This window comes from Lithobates pipiens, unplaced genomic scaffold, assembly GCF_037356315.1.
Source record: "Lithobates pipiens isolate NorthernLeopardFrog02 unplaced genomic scaffold, aLitPip1_a1.2 Scaffold_18, whole genome shotgun sequence".
Taxonomy (NCBI): Eukaryota; Metazoa; Chordata; class Amphibia; order Anura; family Ranidae; genus Lithobates; species Lithobates pipiens.
In genome coordinates, this window is record NW_027507758.1 from 367,938,796 (window position 1) to 367,962,267 (window position 23,472).

The 23,472-nt window shown below is 42.2% G+C and overlaps 1 protein-coding gene across 2 annotated transcripts in view; it reads left to right on the forward strand.

Annotated features, from left to right (window-relative positions):
- Window positions 1-23,472, forward strand: part of LOC143988229 (solute carrier family 12 member 9-like) — a 325,643-nt gene that overhangs the window by 17,159 nt on the left and 285,012 nt on the right. For both annotated transcript variants that reach the window (XR_013276794.1, XM_077487641.1), the window contains exon 2: window positions 11,912-12,046. Coding sequence is in view for 1 of the 2 variants with exons in the window: in XM_077487641.1 (XP_077343767.1) it covers window positions 11,912-12,046 (135 nt within the window). In the remaining variant the exon portion in view is untranslated. The remainder of the gene's footprint in view (window positions 1-11,911; window positions 12,047-23,472) is intronic.

The window sequence follows — 23,472 nt, forward strand, 5'->3', positions numbered from 1 at the left end:
AGAAAAAGATCGAAAACCCCTCCTGGCCGAATGAGGTATTCTATCCAAAGGATGGATTGAGCCTCTTAAACGGGTTTGAACGGACATAGTAGCAGTAGGGTGAGGCCAGGACACCGAAGGTGCTAAAAAAGAAGCAGGAAGCTCATTGGGCATGGGCTGGACTGGCATAAACTGGTGCAGAGGTCGACTGAATAGTATTGTCAGGTGTAGCGACCATCTCAATCGCATCACAGGGCATCGCAAATGTGTAACTTGCAGACAAGTTAGTCTGGCTGTGCGTCCAAGGGAAATTAGGGACAGGCAAAGGTAAATGGTTATGCGAACTGGAGTGAATGATCGACTCAGGTTCATAGGTGGGCCCCTCATCCAGAGTACCACATGACCTAGAGAGTGCATCAGTCCGAGTATTGCAGGATGCATCCCAGAGATCGCTATATACAGCGGGAAGAGCAGAAGATACTGGGATGGTGGTAACAGGAAATCTCTCCTTTGGGGTACCCTTGAGTAGGCAGGAAGAGGAACAGGAGGAACCCCAAGCCAGGATCTGACCGGCAGACCAGTCGAGTCTGGCCGGCAGACCAGAGTCTGGAAGCGGATAGTGCCCCCTGGGAGAACAGTGCCATCAATCGCCAAGACCACCAATGGCGTTGTAAGGGGCAAAAGGGTAAGTCTCATGGAGGATGCAGTTTCCCAATCTATGAAAATGGCAGCAGCTCCGGAATCCAGATGTGCTGAGACCGAACGAGAGGAAGCACCGACATGAAGTAACACGGAAAGGAGAAGACGAGAAGGTGAAGGTGATATTTCAGGGTCTAATACTCCACCTTCCAGATGTATTAGCCCTGAGCGTTTTTCCGGATGAAAAGAACAAGTATCACGGAAATGACCTTTGGCCCCACAATAGAGGCATAGGCCCAGAGTTCCGCGCCTAGCACGTTCTTTGGGAGATAACTTTGTCCGGCCCAACTGCATAGGTTCCTCAGCAGGCAGGGGGTGCTCCTCGGATCGAACAGAAGGGACTGGGGGCTCAGGCTGCCTAAAGAGCGGGCAGTGCTGGCGTCTTTTTTCCAGGGCCCTCTCCTGAAAGCGAATATCGATCTGGTTACACAAGGTGATGACACTGTCCAGATCAGCAGGAAGGGATCTTCCTGCTAATTCATTCTTCACTCTATCAGAGAGGCCATGTAAAAAGGTTGCAACTAGGGCCTCATTATTCCAGCTCAATTCAGCTGTGAGGATACGGAACTGAAGAGCATACTGTCCCACAGACGCAGACTCTTGACGGAGACGTAGAAGAGCGCTAGCCGCTGAGGAGACACGACCCGGTTCCTCGAAGATATTCCGAAAAAGTTTCAAGAAATCAGACAGGCTGGAAACCACTGGATCATTCAGTTCCCACAGAGGGGCGGCCCAAGCTAACGCCTCGCCGGACAGGAGGGATATGATATATGCGACTTTTGCCCGATCGGACAGGAAGTTTTGGGGCTGAAGTTAAAATGAATAGTGCACTGGCTAAGGAACCCCCTGCAAGCCTTGGAGTCCCCAGAGAAACGGACCGAAGCTGGTAGTTATGAATGTGTGGCTGCGACTGATGCGATAGGTGCAGCAGCAGATAGTGGTTGCGGTTGTTGAACTGGGGGTCCTAATGAGGCCTGAACCTGTTCGAAACGGGATGCCAAATCCTGAAGGAATCGCATCACCTGGGTCTGATGCGATTCTTGGGTCTCAAGTCGCCGAACTAAGCTCTGCAATGGATCATCTGCAGGAAGCGGCACGTCAGCTGGGTTCATGGCTGATCAAACTGTCAGGTCACCTTGAGGTGAGGTGACAGGTGCACACCGAAGGATCAGGAGTGCACCGCAAGTTGTGGACCCTACGGCTGACTGCTGCAGACGGGGGACAGATCCCACTGAGGTTATAGCGTAAGATTCCCTGGGGCACGGAGTCTAAGAGCCAGCAGGTGTTCACCAGAGCCTCGAGTGGTGAGGATGGACTTGGCTGCAACTGGCTCCAGGTCACGACCCCCAGGGTCCCCCAGCTCACACCCAGAGTAGGCAACAGGAGGATAGGGATGGTGAGGGACAAAGCCAAGGTCGGGGCCACAAGCAGACAAGAATAGTCGGGTACACGCCAAAAGGTCAGGATCACAGGCAAACAAGGATAGTCAAGACACGCCAAAGTCAGTAACGGAAACCAGTAGCAGAGCACACAGCATGAAACAGGAAGCTAATACACAATGGTTGATCAGCCCTGATGGCCTGCAGTGCACAGGTTAATATAGGACTCCCTGATAGGGCCTAGGGTGGAGCCATGCTTAGAGGAGAGGTTATAAAAACCACCAGGTGGAAGTGGCTGGCTTCTTAGTCTAAAGAAATGAGGGGAGGTAAGCAAACACGGGAAGATCACTGCATAACCATGACAGTTTTTGGTTTTAAAGGAATGAGGTGGAAACCATAATGGGCAACCTAAGTCCAATCTTCAGTATTTTTAGAAGGGCTGCAAATGCAAAAAAAATCTTAAGGCCGCGTACACACGCGGGGACTGTTCGCTGAAACTGTCCGCTGAAACCAAGTTTCAGCGGACAGTCCGCTCGTGTGTGGGCTTTCAGCGGACAGTTTCAGCGAACAGTCCGCTGAACAAGGTTTTTCGGAAATTCCGAAAAACTGTCCGCTGAAACCTTGTTTCAGTGGACAGTCCCCGCGTGTGTAGGCTTGTTCGTCAAACAAAGTTGCGCGCATGCTCAGAAAGGATTTTCACGCCGAAAGTTATAATGCAGTGTATAGGACGTCGTATTTTTCGTCCCGTCGTACGTGCCGTTCACGTCATCGCGCACGGTTTCAGCAAACTGTTCGTCCGTCGTGTGTGGCCATGTCCGTCCATGCTAATTTTGAGCGGACTGTTTGCCGAAACTGTTTGACGGACAAAGTTGGGCGAACAGTCCCCGCGTGTGTACGCGGCCTTAGGTGGAATTTCACACAAAAGGGGATTTTTTTTTCCGGGGGGAGAGTTGGGGGAACTGGTAAGTACATTAATACTATATTGGTAAATAGGGGAGCTGAAATTTAGAGAAAAAGGTGACTTTGGCCTTTAAGGCCTAAATAATGGGAATATTCCATAAGAAGTTGTATATGGTTAGCATTAATAGAACCTAGAAGTGGGTTTTATCATGGTTACTTGATAGTTTACGTTTTTGGGGTTGTACTCGAGATGTGACTAGTAAAAAGGCTTGATTTTAAATCATAATTTTTAAAGAGCAACTGTCATCACTGTCCTGCAACGGCTCCTCCTCTCACCGACAGTCCCATTCACTTTCATATGATGGCTGATAATGCACAACAAGGTGAGGGATGTGGCGGCAACAGGTAAGTGGATACCCGCTAACAGGTTCTGCCATGTTTGATCTGAAATGACAGGTGCTCTTTAAATATAAGGACTTATTCTTGCTAGTAGTTAGAATCTTTAATATTTGCAAACAAAATTAAAGTTTCCTGTTTAGAATAATAAGCTGTCAGGTTAGTAAAACAGCAATATCAGAACCAATTTTAGGTTAATAGATGGCACATAGTTGGCAAACTACTCAAATTATTTTATTTGATTAAACAATAATATTATATTACATATTCTTGTATTTGCTTAACCACCTGCCATCCGTGCTATAGCCGAAAGATGGCTACAGCACGGACTTCATTTGCCGGGAGGGCGCCCCTGGATGTACTTCCGTGCTTGAGCGGCCTGCACACCCCCTGCAGTGCGTGCGTGGCGCGCTCGGTGATCAGCGAGCCTATGAGACTCGTCTGATTACAGATCGAAGTGAGGGGTCGATCCTGACCCCTTACAGGGTAATCAGCTGTCAGCCAATGACAGCTGATAATGAGATAGCTTGAGGAGGAAACAAAAAAAAAGCCGATCACCGGCAGCTGCAAGAGGGACATCGGTCCCGATGATCATATAAATTAATCAATGCATCATTACCAGTGCTGCCTATCAATACCACCTACCAGAGCCCATCAGTGCCCATTAGTGTTGTGTTGTCTGCCTATCAGTATCGCCTTGTCTGTGCCCATCAGTGCAGCCCCACCAGTGAATATCATTGAAGGAGAAAAATTACCCGTTTGCAAAATTTTATAACAAACTATGAAACATGTTTGTTGTTTTTTTTATTTTTTTTATTTCTATCCTTCTTTTTTTTTTTTTTTTTTTTTGTTCAGCAAAAAATAAAAACCCAAATGGTGATTAAATACCACCAAAAGCTCCATTTGTGTGGAAAAAAAAATATATAAAAATGTCATTAGAGTACAGTGTTGTATGACTGTGCAATTGTCATTTAAAGTGCGTCAGTGTTGAAAGTTGAAAATTTGGTCTGGGCAGGAGGGGGGTTTAAGTGCCCAGTAAGCAAGTGGTTAAATATCACTGTTTAGTAACTGAAGTGCATAAACAAAATATCTTTGCAAAAAGAAAAAAAAAGAAAAGAACTTAAACTGAATATATCAGCTGGGTCCATATAAAACTTTTTTTTAAAACACAGTCCTTTCATCACAGCACATCTTTTTATGAAGTTGTTTCATTCGGGTCACTAGGCCTTTAACCGCTTGCTGACCACCTCACACCGATATACGTCGGCAGAAGGGCTCGTGCAGGCAGAATCGCATACCTGTACTTTCCCCATTTAATAGGTGGCCAGCGTGGGGCGTACGCGTGCCCGCGGCAAGCTCCATGGGTCGGGGGTCCTGCGGACTCAATCGCTGTGGGGGTATCTGTGATCGCCTCACAGGGAGGAAGAACGGGGAGATGCTAATGTAAACAAGCATCTCCCTGTTCTGCCTAGTGACAGTGTCACTGATCACTGCTCCCTGTGATCGGAGCAGAGATCAGTGATGTGTCATACACAGCCACGCCCCTCTACAGTTAGAAAAACGCCCCAGGACACACTTGACCCCTTCACTGCCAGTGTCATTTACACTTGCTGTATAAATGACAATGGTACCAAAAATTTGTAAAAAATGTCCAATGTGTCCGCCATAACGTCGCAGTCATGATTAAAAATTGCTGATCGCCGCCATTTAAAAAAAAAATATTAATAAAAATTCCATAAAGCTATCCCCTATTTTGTAAACGCTATAACTTTTGCGCAAAGCAATCAATACACGCTTATTGCGTTTTTTTTATTTTTATTTTTTTTACCAGAAATATGTAGAAGAAAACGTATCAGCCTAAACTGAGAATAAACATTTTTTTTATATATATTTTTGGGGGATATTTATTATAGCAAAAAGTAAAAAATAATGCGCTTTTTTTCAAAATTTGTTGCTCCCTTTTTTTTTTTTTTTTATTTATAGAGCAAAAAATAAAAACCGCAGGGCTGATCAAATACCACCAAAAGAAAGTTCTATTTGTGGGAAAAAAAGTACGACAATTTTTTTTGGGGAGCCACGTCGCACGATCGCGCAATTGTCAGTTAAATTGACGCAGTGCCGAATCACAATCACAAAAAGTGCTCTGGTCAGGAAGGGGGTAAATCCTTCGGGGGGCTGAAGTGGTTAATCTCTTTGTTACATTGCTTGCATTTTGCACACATACCAGCTGTTGCCATTTTGCTCCTCAGGGGAGCAATAAAGCACATCCAGCTATGTGCAGTAAGATCACAGGGTTTATAAGCTGCTTCCTCCTCACACTTTTGCTGCGTACACATGACTGGACTTTCCGGAGAAAAGGTGCGATGGAATCATTCCGTCGGATATTCCGATCGTGTTTGGGCTTCATCTGAATTTTTTCTTCAAAAATTCAGACGGACCTAGAAATAGAACATGTTTTAAATCTGTCCGACGGAATCCATTTCTATTGGGAAAACCGTTCGTCTGTATGCTGGTCCGTCAGACCAAATAAGACACAAGGGCAGCTATTGGCTACTGGCTATTGAACTTCCTTTTCTAGTCCCGTCGTACGTCATCACGTTCAAAACGAACGGACTTTGGCCCGTTCATATGTGGGCAAGTCCGTTCGGTGGGAAGACCGTTGGACCTTTTCTGCCGTAAAGTCTAGTTGTGTGTACGCGGCATTAGAGCCTGGTACAGATGCATTTCTCTTCAAGAAATCATACAGTTTGTAGTGTACTTAGATTTACAAAACAATGGGATAAAGGAATATTCCTGAACGTTTTCTCTCATGGTTACTGTGAAATTATGTGAATACATCAATGCAGTGCATGTTATCTCAGCTTGCAGAGCTTGGATTCATTGAATGAGTTTACCAAAAATATAAATATTGCAGAATATACAGACTCATGCTACATAACTAAGCTCCATTACATGAGCTAAATTATTAATGTATCTTTAATAGAAAACTAACTTTAGATAATTTTTTTATTTTATTTTTTATTTTATTTTTTTCTCCAAATGCATTTTATTAAAATAAATTTGATAACAATTTAAAAATCTGATTTAAATAAAAGAAATCAGATTTAAACAAAAAAAATATAAGTTTATTTTTTTAAATCATTGATTTTTATCCACCTTGCAAACATGACCTTTTAAGAACTTGGTTAGTTTTTAATTACATACCTTTGGTACAGAGTCAGATAAGGTAACCAGGCTTTGAATGCTTCTTAGATATTGTGAGACAACTTTAATAAGGAAATATGAAATTTCCCCATCACCGATTTGCATCTGTATGGACCCATTCTTGTCTCTTTGAGTCATTGGCTCAGCACTCTATCTTGGAAGCCCACCTTGAGAACATAAGAGGACCTGTTTAAGTAAGCAATCCCCAAGCACACTGTCACATGTGAGCTACATAGTTGAATTGCATTGTGATAGAACTTTACAAGTGCCTTTCTGGTCATACTGATACTTTGGGACTGACCATCACATTGCTGTATTATTACTAATCCTTGCATAAACCAGAAACTGGTAGTATGAAACTGGTGGAAGAAACTTAGTATGTCTTCATACTAAAGCTGGCCATGCGTGGATAAAATTTGGCTGGTTACAAATTTCGATACATCTATGGCAGGCTGATTGTACCCAAGGCGATCCATCAATCAACTTGGATACAACCAATCTGTTGGATTCTTCCACATGCGAAAACTGCCAGTGGCTATAGCCGCTAGCAGTAATCATTGTATTTTGCAGTTGTTGTATTTTGCCCCCCCCCCCCCCTTTCAGCAGAATACAATAGCTCTGCAGTAGACATTCCCCAATAAACACTGACTGTGTTTGATGGAGGAATCAAGCTGTTTACTTTCCTTCCACCCGTGGAAGGTGATGGACGGGCCAAGCATGTCTCCAGATCTAAACCCTATTGAGCATCTATGGGGCATCCCCAAATGGAAACAAGAGCAAGGTCTCTAACATCCACCAGCTCCATGATCTTGTCATGCAGGAGTGACAACCTGTGAAGTTCTGGTGAACTCCATGCCCAAGAGGGTTAAGGCAGTGCATGAAAATAATGGTGGCCACACAAAATGTTGACACTTTGGGCCCGATTTGGACATTTTCACTTAGGGGGTGTACTCACTTTTGTTGCCAGCGGTTTAGACCTTAATGGCTGTGTGTTGAGTTATTTTGAGAGGACAGCAAATTTACTCTCTTATACAAGCTGTACACTCACTACTTTACATTGTAGTAAAGTATCATTTCTTCAGTGTTGTCACATGAAAAGATAGAATAAAATATTTACAGAAATGTGAGGGGTGTACTCACTTTTGTGAGATACTGTATATACTCAGGATCAGGAAGTAAACGTTTAGGTTCAAACAAGTCAGAATTTTAGTATCCAACACTTTTTTTTTCTAAAGTTTCTGCAGTTTACATATAAAGAATGTTTGAATATCATACATCCCACACCCCCTGGGTTGTACTGAACACAATTTATTTCCTTGTTACAGTTGAGTTTTGGAAGAAATGATCTGTCATATTTCAGCAGTCACATGGACACGCCTCAGGTCCTGGGTTGTCCAGAACATGAAAGAATTTAGTGTACGGGGAATCATTTCAGAGAAAAAGTCATAAGACTATTGGTGATTTATAAACAGAGCCCATGGTTAATAATCTGTGTGGTTTGGAAAATACTAAACATTAAGGTCACCACTAGTCCACGGCCAAGTCAGTAAAAAGGGAATAGGTTTCTAAAACAATATGCTATAAAAAAAACAGTTTTATGCTAATAATCAGAATAAAGAGACTAAAATAAGAAGAGATAGATATGTGTTACCAAAACACTGTGTACATTGTCATTCAGAGTAATTATCTCCAGCATTCAGATGCAGAACCACTTGAAATCCCCTAACTCAGCGCAACTCTATGCTTAGAGATTGGAGGTTCAAACAGAAGACACCAAAGCTGCACATGTTCCACAAAAAATTGGCACATATATGATACGGCTTCATATGTTCTGTACAAAGGAGAACCAGATCCTTCATTAGTCTTCACATAGTTGTGAAGCCAACACCATGCCTCTGTCTAAAAATATAGGTGAAAATTCTGAGAATCATTATGCAGGTAGCACTTGACTGCCAGAATGAAGCAGTGCAATGCAAGGCATAAATGAAGAAGTGTCCTGAGGCCCGTTATCCTGTCTTCCATGTTGGCATAAGACCCGTGTTTTAAGAGACCAGGTTGCAAGGCACTTTCATAGAGACCACTGTGACCTAGCTTCTCTTGTAATAGAATTCATTTAATAGGAGGACATGTTCATTTACAATCTAGAAGCTGAGTTTTATATATATATATATATATATATATATATATATATATATATATATATAATAAACCTCGACTTCTAATTGTAAATGAACGTGTGTGTGTATGTATGTGTATATATATATATATATATATATATATATATATATATATATATATATATATATATATATATATATATATATATATATATATATATATATATATATATATTAGCAGCCCTAAAAAGTATCCGGCAGTGGTAGCTTTCTTAGGTGCATTGATTTCCTGGCTTCTACAACTTGTCTCCTAATTTAATTAGCAGGGGCTCAGTTATGAAAATACAGACCTGAGTTTAGATAATCTAGCTTTTAGAATATATGATTGGCCATCTAGGCCAGGGGTCTTTAAACTACAGCTCTTGGGTCATATCCGGCCCGCTACAAGATTTTTTTTCTTCTGGCCTATAGCAACCTTGGCTGGATGACGGTGGCTGCGATTGTCTGCCTATCATAATGCATGTATTTATTTGCTTTAGGTTTAGCTTTGTTAGAGGCAACTCTAATGAGGTCATATCAGTATTGGCAAGTCAAATGCCTTACTGTTCTGCCCAGGTTTGATTTGCCTACTATGTATAATTTTCACCTGAAGTAGGTATAATCTAGCTGAATTTTTTTTAAAGTATATTTTTTATATAATTTTTTTGTTATTTATATTATCCGAGCGGTGAAATGTTTGAGTTTGCGCTTCTTTTCCCATTTTCAAGATGGAGGAGGTGTAGCTTGAGGATCTCAGACTTAGGCTTGGATTGTTTGTTTTGTCATTTAAGCGGTGCATCAGAACGCTGCCCATTTCCCGGGACCACATCTTTGGAGTGACGAAACGCGTAGGGAGGGCGGCGTTCTGACACCACTGCGTGTAACGCCAGTCCCGGAAGCTACGGGCGGTAGTTGTGGGCCGGATAGCTCTTGTATATTTAATGGCCATTGTGAAATCCAGATAATGTGAGTGTTCACTTATATGCTTTTTTAATAAAACTTTAAAAGGTTTTTATGCTATGCGAAGCATTCCTTCTTCTTTTCTATATTTCGTAATGGCATAGTGTTGCCTGATAACCCGCGGCTGCAAGTGGAGTGATGGTATTTTCTGCCATCTTGTGTGACAACTTGGGCAATGATTATCGCGCTTCTGGGTCCCATATAATAAGGACCTAGAGTTCTAGTAAGCGGCCAAGAGTGGATTGGTGGTGGTACTTGCTACAATTCACAGCACTGTTTCCGAAAGGGTGTGTGTTGAATTTACCACAGAGACTCTGCTGACACTTCTTGCGTGTACTTTTCAAGTTGGACACTTTATATGAATTACAATTTGGTCGGACTTGCTAAGAATATATAAAAAAAAATTTTCACAAATTTATTTATTCAATTATTATAATAATATAGTAATTTATGAACGTGATGTTTTCTATGTTGATTTAATCTTTTTATCATTATGGATTAATTTGCAGAAATTAACACATGTTTTCATATCACACTGTATGAACGTTGGGTTTTTACCTATTATTTATTTTTAACACTATCAAGGTGAGGGTGATTTTGATTAATTTGAGTCAGTATTTAAAATAATTTATTTACACTTTATTAGCGCAGCTTTTTTTTATATAGATAATCCTGTGAGGCATTGCAAAACGGTTTGAGCTGCTGCTTAGGGGCAGGGTTTAGCAATAGCAGTTTTTTTTGTTTTATTATCATAATGCGTAGACTGGCACATCTACCAGCCAGCCATTACCCTCCGTCCAGTCCCCATTGCAGATTCCCCCCACCCTTCTCCATGGTTGCTAGGACTGCCAGCCCCAAACCCAGTATTTATAGAAGCATTGGATTGTCTCTGTCAAGACCAGCTCTACACCCTGGCTTCCGTCCTACTGCTCTGCCACCTGAAAGGTATGGGGAAACTGCTGAACACTACTCAATCTAAATGGAGAATTTGCTGGGAACTCATGGATGTAACTGGGACACTTCTGGGCACCCTTTAGATGTAAGCAGGGATTCTGCTGGCCACTCCTGAATGTAAGGGGGGTTCTTCTGGACAGTCCTGGATGTAAGTTATAACTCTGCTGGGCATCCCTTGGATGTAAACAGGTATTCTGCTGGGCACTTCTGGATGTAACACCTTGCGTCCAAAAGTGCCTACCAGAATCCCTGCTTACATCCGAAGAGTTGCCAGCAGAGTCCCTCCTTACATCTACGACTGCCCAAGCAGACTCATTTTGCTAATTTTATGTTAAAATTAATTAGGTGTAATCCATTAGTTTTTAACTAGTTTCTATAAAAGATTACAAAATATGAATCTTGTTTGGTTGTACTTCTGTGGGTCACAGGAGTACAGATCGTTCTACACTTCTGTGACCCGTTTTCAGCAGACAGCGGTCTGAAGCCAGCTGTCAGCTGATGTCACAGAGCCCTCCAGGACAATATGGCCGGGATCCTCCTACATGCCTGGACTGGCACTCGGCTCAGCCTTTTAGCGAGCCACTGAGAATCTGTCCTCTCACGCCCCATCCACAGCCCTGCATTCCAGTGAGCGTGTGGGGGGGAGGGGGGCATAGCAAAAGAACCAGTGGCTGACCGTCACCAGTCCTCTGCTCATGGAGCTCTGAGAACCAAGCAATCAGCAGTCTTTGCTCAGTTCTCGGTAAGTATGAGTAAAAAAAAAAAAACTTCTTAAACTTAAAATAGGTTTCTTATAAGCTTATGGAAAGTAAGTTAGAATGCAGAGAAGTCCTTCAATGAGCGTAAAAGAAAACAGTGAAAACAAAATGTATTTTGGGATCTGTGCATTAGGCTGACAAGCATGTTCCATTTTTAAATTAATGATGTAATTTCCAGAATTGTCAGGGGTATTAGGGGTGGCGAGGGGTGGGAAGTAAGGGAAAATCTCCAAATTGGAACTACAGACAGCAACAACTGACTGATCTTACCCTTCCCAGGTATACCAAAAAAATTGGAACAATTTCACTTTACATTTTTGATTAGTTTATGTCTCAGAAAACTGATATGAGAAGGCTGATTATTTACTTAGAGTACTTTGATGCCAAAGCTACACACGTTAGCAGTCCAACTAAAGATATACAGTGCATTTTATTTGTTTGTATGTTTCTTATGTAACACTGCAGTATATATGCACATGTAAAAAAAATGTGATGTGTGTAACCTTGAATGTCCTTTCTTTTCCAGGCTTTGTGGTTGGTCAGTCAGGCCTATATGAGTCGGTGGGCATGCTTATCCTGTCATATTTTATCATTGGAATGACTGTTCTTTCTGTTTGCGCCATATCAACGAATGGAGCGCTGGATGCTGGTGGAGCTTACTGTATCCTTTATTAAAAGGCCTACACTCTATATAAAATGTAATCTAATCCAAGGTATGATCTGTAGTTCTATCACAGTATGAGAAATAACCCTTTAGCTTTAGTAGCAGATTAGGTTACATTAGTGTTAACAGGATGGTAATTACCTTGTGCTGTACCATGTACTTGTATGAAAAAGTATCCTGTTCTCTTTTGTATTGTTTCTTTTGTGTGAAATCCCTGGTGTTCCTGTCAGCCCTTTTCATTTCCTTTTTAAAAACGTACCACACTAAGCAGGAGAACAAAGCGTGGTCAGTTCTCTAACTGTGCTAGTAACTCAGCCTACTCTCCTTTAATGATTGGGCTTGTCCTGATACGCCTCCCACGAACAGCCTTTCACTGGGAAGATCAGTGTGCTGCTGTTTCTTAACCTCCATTTCTTATGCAGCTGAGAATTGTGTGTGATGATTTATAAAAATAATAAATAAAAACACATTTCTTTAGTGTACATCATGGGACACAGAGCCTTCAGTAATAACTTAATGGGTATATAGGCACCTTCAGGTGATGGACACTGGTATACCCAATCCAGGAAGTCCACTCCCTATATAACCCCTCCTCCTATCGGGAGTTTTTTGCCAGTGTCTAAAGTGTTGGTCACAAGTGACGATGTGCTCTGAGGAGCTCCAGGAGGGATCCATGCTGGATTTAAATAGCCTCCATAGACCAGATCCATCCAAAGTACCACTAAGGCCGAAGTGGATTGTACCTGGGCCTCGTATCCGAAGCACAAGGTTTTGCCTATAACGACTCTTTGTAGGGCTGGACCCCAGGACTCAGGGCTTTGGTCATTACCTAAAGCTTTCCTGGTGGGGTCCTTTTTACAGGTCCAAGGGAGTGGAACCCTAATAAAAAGGGACCCGGTCCTTGAAGGTTTGCTAAACGCAGCCCGCCGTGATGGGTGAAGGTTGGATTGTCTGGTAATTCAGCAAATCCTGTGGCAGGGATAAGTTAAAGAGGAAGTAAACCCCTTCAAACCACTTTGACCTACAGGTAAGCCTAGATTAAGGCTTACCTGTAGGTCCAAGCAATATCTCCTAAACCTATATGGTTTAGGAGATATTTGCCCGAAAATGGGCACCGCTGTCTACGGCGCATGCGCCGTAGACAGCGGCGCGCAGGCGCACTAAATGCGGCAAATCCAAGAATGGATTTGCCTAATTTGTCGACTCCCGTGCGCATGCGCGGGAGTGACGTCATCGCGGCTTCGCCGAATGGCAGAGGCGGAGCTGCGAGACGCGACTCCCGTGCGCATGCGCGGGAGTGACGTCATCGCGGCTTCGCCGCTGTCATTGGTCGGAGCTGCGAGACGCCACCAGCAAGATGGATGCAGCGGACTACAGGGATCAGCGGCGACTTTGCTGGCTCCTGTGTCAGGTAAGTGACACATAATGAGCTACTATGCGATGCATAGTAGTCCATTATGCTTTACCTTTGCAGGGAAAAAAAGAGGAAGTAAACCCATCAGGGTTTACTTCCTCTTTAAGGGAAGAAACTTGGGAACTAAAAAGTCCACCTATGCTTTCTTCTTTAAGGGAAAAAAATGTTGTCATGCCTTAATTCTCCACTAGAGGGAGTATATGCACATACCTTTAGTCTGTTGTCTTCACTGTAAAGCTCAGTGTCAGCCTGCATCAGCATGCGCAGGGGGATTCCGCGCAGGGGGATTCCTCTCAGGTAAGAGATCTGCCATAATGTTTTTTTCTCCCCCTGAAGGAACAGAAGGTTAGGGGAACATCAGCGGTGTACCTCCCTTGTAATAACCCCCTCCCCCCGCCGCGGGGGGTGCGGAGGTCCCGAATTTTGTTCCATCTGTTGTTTCCTTATGCTGGCTGGTGTCAGGGGCTCTGCCTCCCCCCCCCTGTGTTGGGTCTGTAGACCCGAAAGCTGTGTGAGCGCGGGAACATTATCAAAACAAAAAGGGGGTGGGTTTACGGAGGGGGCGGGGCCTAGGCCCAGCACCATGCAACATCCACGAGGACGCATGGCAGGTAAGCAGAATGAAAAAAACTACAGCTGGTGCAGTCACTCCTCGCCTGAAGAGGAGGAGCAAGCAGGCTGCACACAGGACACAGGAGCTTGGGGCACGTAAGGGTTGCAACTGGCATTCCTGATACAGGAAGGACGTTTTTTCCCAGTACTAGGCTTCATTCTGTCATGACTATGTTCAACAAATAGTGCAACTTAATAGTGCCTCTGCTTTTGTGCTTAGGACTATGCGTACCAAAAAAGACACCACGAAAAAAAAAAAGGATTTCACCCCCAGGAGTTATAAGTTCCATTCGTATCTCTGCACTGTCATACTTGCCTGAAATACCAATTATGGCAAGCCTGGGTGAGCCATTGAAACATCTTGATGGTGCAGCTGCTTCTCACAGTTCAGCCCCTGTATACGTGACTGAAGATGTCCTATCCTCCATCCTGCAGGGCCTGGAAGGAAGATTAGCGGCTTTAATTGCATCCTCCATCAAGTGGAAGCGTGCTAGATCCCCCTCCCCCACTTTAGACCCTTTGCAAGGGGAACAGTAGGCACAGGATGAGGTATTACCCTCAGCCAATCAGAAGGAAAGACAAACCAATGATTCCTCTGTGGAACAGTAGATGAACCCTTTTCAGCCTCACAATCTTAGAAGTTGCTATTACAATCTCTTACGGAGATGGTTCATTCTGCTTTCATGCTACACCTAATGGAGTTTCCTAAAAGCTTGGTTTCTTCCTTGGGTTCTATAAAACTTTCGCAACCTTTGAATGCATTTCCTGTCCATGAATTACTAGCGTATTTGTGCTGAATGGGATCACCCGGATAAGCATTTTCTCCCTCCAAAGAGATTCTCAGTTCTCTATCCCATGGAGGAGAAATTCACCAGAAAATGGAAGGTACCAGCAGTTGACGCTGTGATTTCCAGTGTGAATAAAAGTCTAACTTGTCCAGTAAACAATGCACAAATGCTTAAGGATCCAACAGATAAAAGGTTGGAATTCCTGTTAAAATCTGCTTTTTCCTTGGCAGGTGCCATTACTCAGCCTACAGTTGCTGCAATAGGCGTCTGTCAATCCATAAAGGACCAATTTAGACAGGCTCTTAAAGAGGTTCTTGCACAACAAGCCCGGGAATTGGCCGAACTACCAAAAGCAATTATGCTTTACCATAGATGCCATTAAAGATTCTATTCACCAGGCGTCCCGCCTTGCGCTTATGCTAGTACATATGCGTAGAATCCTGTGGTTAAAAAATTGGTCAGCCGAAACTGCGTTCCCTTTTCATGCGGAGCGGCTATTTGGGGATGATTTGGACAAATATATCAAAACAATTTCTAGTGGGAAAAGTACTCTTTTGTGAGTCAAAAAAAAGTATGCATGCCCTTCATTTAGGCTCTTTCTTCTGTGCCAGGGGCTTCCACCTCTACGTAGTGGCGACGGCCTCCGCTGTGAGACTCTAGAGGAAAATCTCAGGGTCAGGTCCAAGCTCAAAAGAAGTCCTGGGGCCAGCAACCTGCAAAGCAGAATCCTAAAGCCTCATAATGAAGAGACACCACCCCCCCCCCTCACCAGGGTGGGGGGGAAGACTTTTGTAGCTTTCAGAAGTCTGGCAAGGGGAAATTCAGGACAGATGTGTCATCTCCACAGTAATGCTGGGGTACAAACTGGAATTTCAGGACTTTCCACCGTCTCATTTCCTAAGGTCAAACGTTCCCAAAGATCTAGAGAACAGACCATCTCTGTTTCGGGCACTAGACCGATTAATATCTCAGGGTGTGATCATACAGATCCCCACAAAACAGCAAGGCTTAAGGTTTTATTCAAACCTTTTTATGGTACCAAAACCAAATGGAGATGTCAGACCCATTCTAGATCTAAAAAATCGAAATCAGTTCCTGAAGATCCGCTCCTTTCTCATGGAGACGTTCAGGTCAGTAGTTTCTGTCCTATTAGGAGGAAAACTTCTGGCGGTTATTGACATCAGGTATGGATATCTGCATCATCCTATATTTCCCGCTCACCAAAGGTTTCTGCGGTTTGAGGTAGAACAGCTGCATTTCCAGTTTGTAGCCCGGCCCTTTGGGCTAACTACAGCACCCCTTGTGTTTTACAAAAGTCCTGGCCCTACCTCTAGCTAGGTTAAGGGCATAGAGCATAACAGTCTTGGCATACCTAGATGATCTATTGCTAATAGACCAGTCGGTGCCTCGCTTGGAGCAAAGCGTACGCGTTACAACCAGTTACCTGGAAAGTTTGGGTTGGATTCTCAACCTAGAGAAATCGTCCTTAATACTGCTAAAAAGGTTGGAGGACTTGGGTCTGATCATAGACACAGCCCAGAAAAAGGTGCTCTTGCCTCAGGCAAAGATCAACTCTGTAAGAGAGCTGGTGTGGATTGTCAGGCCAAAAGGCGATCCCTCCATCTGCCTTTGCATGAGGTTGCTAGGAAAGATGGTGGCTTCTTTTGAAGCGGTTCCCTATGCCCAGTTCCATTCAACACTGTTGCCAAACAGTATCCTGTCTACTTGGAACAAAACAATTCAAGCTTTAGACTTGCCAATGCGGCTGACCCCAAAAGTGTCCCAAAGCCTCAGTTGGGGGTTACTAACCCAGATTCTGCTGAAAGAAAAATCCTTCAGATCAGTTATCTGGAAAGTGGTAATGACAGATGCCAGCCTTTCAGGCTGGGGGAGCAGTACTAGAAAGGCAACTGTCCAGGGACAGTGGTCAAGAGCCGAAAGAACCTTTCCCATCAATATCCTACAGATTCGGGCAGTGTGTCTGGCTCTGAAGGCCTGGACTTTCAGGTTACAGAATTGTCCTGTCGGGATCCAATCCAACAATGCCACAGCTGTGGCCTATATCAATCACCAAGGGGGCACCAAGAGTCTCTCGGTGCAGAGAGAGGTGAACCATATTCTAAACTTGGGCAGAAATTAATGTTCCATGGCTATCGTCAGTCTTCATTTCGGGAGTAGAGAATTGGCAGGTGGACTACTTGAGTCGCCAGCAGTTATTCCCAGGGGAATGGTCTCTTCACCCCGACATTTTTCAGGCTGTTTGACAAAGATGAGAGACTCCGGATGTAGATTTTCTATCGTTCAGATTCAACATGAAGTTGGTCAACTTCGTGTCCAGGAAAAAGGATCCATTTGCATGCGGAACAGATGCGTTTGTGACCCCGCGGAATCAGTTCTCACTGATCTATGCATTTCCCCCTATTCAATTGCTGCCTCAACTTATTTGCAGGATCAAGCTCGAAGGAAAGCCAGTAATTCTGGCAGCACCAGCATGGCCCAGAAGGTCATGGTATGCAGAAATCGTGAAGATGGCAGTGGAGGGTCCATGGTCCCTCCCACTACAGCCAGACCTACTCTCACAGGGGCCGATATTCTATCTTACCTCACGGTCTCTAGATTTAACGGCTTAGCTATTGAAACCCACATTCTGAAGAAACGTGGGCTTTGCGGGTCAGTTATCTCTACCCTGATTAATGCAAGGAAGCCAGCTTCCAGAACTATATATTATATGGTCTGGAGGGCTTATGGTTCCTGGTGTGAATCCAAGCATTGTCTTGCCTTTCTACAATTAGGGGTAGAGATGAAGTTGGCCTTGGGTACTATTAAAGTCTTATTTCAAAGACCACTTGCTATTCTTTAGTCTGGGGTTTTATGCAAGGGGTGATCTTAATCTGCGAGTCAAACCTCCTTTAAACCCTTGGGACTTGAACTTAGTTTTGTCAATGGTACAAAAACAGCCATTTGAAACAATACAGCATATTCCCTTAGTCCTTCTGACAAGGAAGCTGGTGTACTTGGTTGCTATATCCTCAGCAAGGAGGGTTTTTGAATTGGCTACTCTTTCTTGTAAAGAGCCATACTTTATTATTCACGAGGACAGAGTGGTGTTGCGCCCTCGTCCAAACTTTTTGCCAAAAGTGGTTTCACGTGAACCAAGATATTGTCCTGCCATCGTTCTTTCCAAAACCATGTTTCAGGGAAGAGAAGTCACTACATTGTCTTGATTTGGTGAGCGCAGTGAAAATCTATTTAAAGACAACTGCTCAGATTAGAAAGACTGATGTCTTATTTATTCTGCCAGAGGGTCCTAAGAAAGGACAGGGAGCATTGAAATCCACTGTCTCTAAGTGGATTCGGCAGGTTATAATTCAGACTTATAATTTTAAGGGGTAAGATTCCTCCTTTTCAAGTCAAAGCGCACTCTACCAGGGTGGTTAGTGCTTCTTGGGCATCACCAGGCCTCCATGGCTCAGATCTGTAAGGCCGCAACTTGGTCTTCAGTACATACATTCACAAAATTTTATCAGGTGGATGTAAGGAGGTATAAGGATATCGCCTTCGGGCACAATGTGCTGCAGGCAGCAGTATAGGTCCTCATGTCTCCCCTCAAATAGCATTGCTATGGGATGTCCCATGATGTACTCCAAGAAAAAGATTTTAAATGTAAGCCATTATAAAAATCCTATTTTTAAATTTTTTTTTTTTTTTTTTTTTATATCTATACACATTTTAAACTGAATGTGTTTTTTTTTTTTTTTTTTTTTTTTTTTTTTTATAAGGTGGCGTTTTATGTATGGAGATAGTGATGTGGGCTGGTGACAGATTTAAATAGGCACCAACATCCCTGGATAGAAAAAAAAAAGAAAAAAAAAAAAAAGAAAAAAAAAAATATATATATATATATATATATATATATATATATATATATATATATATATATATATATATATATATATATATATATATATATATATATATATATATATATATATATATAATACAGGAAGGTTTTTAGTGGAATTTTAACGGTATCAAAATGGTACAAAAAGTTTTTATAAAAATAACACATTTTATTGATACATAATTAAAAATAATTTAACATTTAAAAGTTAGCAATTTGTCTCTTTGGCAAATAACAGAAGAGATTTTCAAAAGTCCTGTGATGACCTGATGTTTTATCCCGACATGTTCCCCTGCAAAATGCTTCCTCAGGGGATTTGTTAAATAATCACTGTTCAAAAGAGACAAGATACACCATGATATAGAACAATACAAATTTGATCTCAAAATAGAAAATAACAAAAATCTGATCAATTTTTATATATATATTCACTATTGTCCAACCATTCAATATCTTACCCAGAAAAAGTCTCCCAGCAGTGCCAGACCAGAGCCACCAAGGCGATGCAAGGGACACATGGGGTGGTTTACCTATACTTTAAGCAGCCAATGCACTTGCCTAAAGCCAAATTGGCATCTAAGAATGTGGGATTGATTTACGTAAAGAGGGGCTCCAGGCAAATACTGTAGCTGCTGACCTTTTAATATTGGGTCACTTACCCGTCCAAGAATCCAGCGGTATCTTCATCCACACCGAATTTTCAGTCAGCTTCCGGCTGCTGCCACAGTCATTTCGGCTAAAGAAAACCATTGGTGAAGCCTTACGGCTTCACAGACGGTTCCCCACTGCGCATGTGCGAAGCACGCTGCACCTTTGTGAATGGCCAGGTGGCACAAGAAGGAGGAGGGGAAGCCTGAACTACCAGATGAGTTTGCCATGGCAAAGTCAGCCAGAAGTGGGACAAAACCAGGTACCCCCCCAAAGGTGCCAAATGTGACAGCAGAGGGGGGAGGAGGCAAGTGGAGCTTCCTCTTTTGGTGGAGCTTTGCTTTAAGGCAAATAGGTTATTCACTGTAAAGCTTAGTGTGTAAGGTGAAGCTCTGCCAACTTCCAGTCAACTAGATAATTCCACGCGCCTGGAGGTTTGCACACTGCCATCATCCAGTCATGTGCAAGCAAACAATGCATTTTTTTTTCTATTTTTCAGGCATGTGAATTTTCACCGCTTTCACTAAACTCCCTTGCAAATCGGATCGTTAATTTTTCTTAGTAAAATCAACCCCCGTGTGTCTACTTTTGCAATAAACAGAATTTTAATCTCCCAAATTTAATGTTACTAAGAGCTACCCTTCTAAAATGTCCTTTCCCTTAGTATCTGCTCTGTTTTCATCTCTTATTATCCTTCTGAGAATATCACTATAATGTAATATGATGGCGTTGTCTTCTAGTAATTTATCTGCTGTTTCATATGGCTCCAGTATGGCTTTATGAACTGTTATGTCCAGGCTTTCCTTGGACTCTAGTGTACTATTAGAATGTCAAGAAGTCAGCTCTAAGGCCTTTTTACATTGCAAGCTGCAATTGATGTGTGTCCTGAAGCTGTGAATTATTTCACAGTTCAGCCAGGACTATATCTAGGCAGCTATCTTTAAACATAAAACGTGAAGGTTGCTAGCAAGTAAAGGTAGACACTGTACTTGGGTTGCCTGCTAGTAAAAGTTTTAGTGTACTTTGGTAATTTATTCTGCAAGGCCTAGTCTAATCTTGGGTGCATCAATGTTTTTTGACTGTTACTATGCCCACAGTAAAATTTTATTTTGTGAAGTTTTAAATCCTCAACTCTGTCAGGGTAACAGTCGTCTGAAAAATCAGGCACCATAAGCTGTGTATGTAGGCTGTACAGAAATCTTATTGTGCACACAAGGAGAACTTCAGAAATCTAAAGTATAACTAGAGACAAAACTTGTCAGGTTTTTATTATTTTCTGTATCTCCAGTAAAGAGACTCACCCTCTCTAATTGTCACCAGTGTCATCAGGAATATAGTTGGCACCAGAACAGGAATAGAAGGCCTAACATGAGGACCTTGGTTCCTGTGACAACTGTCTTAAGCCCTTTTGACATGGTTGTTCTGATCTGGTCCACCTGTCAGTTTTTCAGATAGACCTGATTGAAAGGTCATGCATTCCTATGGACACGGAGGTGTAAACAGATTTGTGTCTGTTCACACCTGCCTACCTCCAGGCCTGATCTGGTCTGCTAAAAAAAAATGCAAGGGAATCTGTTGTGTTCCATTAAGGCATTGGATCGGAGGGTATTTGGGTGTAAATAAACAGTAGCGTCTGTTTCCTGTGGCCGCCCATGAGCGAAGCTTGCTCTGTCCGTGTGCGCTCTGCAGAAACTGAGCAGGCACAGATGTGTCATCCCCTTGCTCTGCTCTGATCATCAGGGGATCTGTGAGTTGATCCCCTGCTGATCGGAATATAATCCACCCCGTGTGAAAGGGGTCTAATAGGAAATATCCCTCACTTCCTGTTTAGTCTACAGGATATACCCCAGATGACGTCTTTTGAGGACGAAACGCGTCGGGACTCCTACTGCAGCTCTATTTATTTATGATATAAGCGCTTAATTCATTGGATTCATGTAAGTTCATTACTTATTTTATTAAAATTTTTTAAACGGATTTACACTATTGTGGCCCTCATTTCCTTCCTGTATGAGTTCTACAATGTGCGTTGGAGTTTAAAAGTGGAAGATTTTCCCATCGTTTGAGTACTTGATTGAAAATTCCCTGGAGCGCCTTTTATGTTGGATAACTTTATATAAGAGTATTCTGAAGTCTGATTGATCCTTCGAATGTATATTCGTTTGGATCCATTCTATCTGGTAAGCCTACATCTTATTTGGTGATGGATATGCCACAGGGTGCCTGCATGTGGTCTTCATAGGATGAAGGTGGATGGCTCTTTCCCTCTCACGTGTGGATTGGATTTAATTCGAAGCACATAATAGACTTTTTTCATATCAAAAAAAAATTTTTTTGGACTTTCTCACAATATTTTGTGTCTTTTTAGTTATTATCATTATTTTCTTGGGTTTATTATATTTTTTTCACTATCTCATGTAAGTGTGGGGCAGTTTGGGAAGCACTCTTTAATGTTATGTAATCTTGACACTTATACATTATTGTCACATCACTAAGTGGTTTAAATATATTTTTTATATAGCGCTACACTATAATTTAACATTTGGAATTTTATTCACTGTTGTATATCCTCGTGATCGTGTTAGCAGCTTTTTTTGTATGTAACTTTTGGGGATAGCGCAGTGCTGATTGTCATTGACAGTTTTTTTGGATAGTCTACAGGACAAGAACTGAAGGGTTTTAACTCTACCGTAATCTAGCCAAAATGAAAAAATTTTTAGGCTTTAGGTGTATTCAGCTAACAGAATAACAAATACATTTTATTGCATAGAAAGTATAAAGACACACAGACACAAGTTCAAAACAAAAGTATACCTTAAAACATATATAAATACATCCTACAGTATAAATAAATTAAAAAAAACAAAAGGGCTCTGTAAGTTTCCTGTTGTAGTGTTAGTTTTTATTTGATATTATCTTTTTATTTAATTGATTTATAGTGTAGGATGTATTTATATATGCATTGAATATCATTTTGGGACTATCTTTGGTTTTAGTAGGTATACCTTTTTTGTTTTTACCTTGTGCCTGTGTGTCTTTATACGGTCTATGTAATAAAATGTATTTGTTATACAGCTAGCTGCCAAGGAGTCAGATATTTTTCTTTTCTATTGTTTTCTGTAAATGTATATCAGAATTTCCATGGAAGACCCATAAAAGTTAATATCTGTACAGAGGTTGTGTCTTGAGGTTTTCTGCTGTGGGTCCTGAATTTATCATTTATGTTTGGTTAATTATGCAAGGTGTGGGCTTGGAGGTCCGTTATCAAATTTGGTTGCTGGTCTCGCATGTAAATTTTCTAGACTATAGGATATAACTCCCAGTTGTTAGACTGTAAGATCAATTGTGCAAGGCCTTCATGCATAAACGAGTAACTATAACAAATGTATTGTGTACTTCCAATTTCACTTCACCTAAGGCAACACTTTTTTAGTTATGGATAGAGTAGAGAGGGACTAGAACACCTGTCAGTTTTTATTGTTGTCTGTGTCCTCGAGATTCACCCTCTCTATTTGTCCTCTTTACCATTATCATAGAGAATGAAAAGTCTCAAAATTTGGATTGACATCAGAACAGTAATAGAGGGGACACTAGTCCCTTAGATCAGGGGTCTTCAAACTTTCTAAACAAAGGGCCAGTTTACTGTCCATCAAACTTTGAGGGCCACACTGTGATCAGTGGGAATAGAAAATGTCCTGGCATTAGAGGGAGTGAACAATGCCCCATAATTGGTATTAGGGAGAGTAATAGTGCCTCATTGGGTTTTTTTCTTGTGTTTCTTCTTTTTTTTTTTTTTTTTTTTCAATACTTTTTATTGGTTTTCTGAAAAAGTTGTGCACTACAGAGCCTTTGGACATTCCCTCGGCTGAAACGGCACAAAACAATCTAATAGAAAAAGAGAAAAACACACCATTGTCATGTATACAGCGATCAGAGCTACAAATAGCCACTGATTACTGTATAAAGGACACTGGCAGGGAAGGGGTAAAACAAAAGGACTTCCAAAAATTTAAGGAGGGTTCCACAGGTTGTTTCCATTAGCTTTTCCACAATAGAGCAA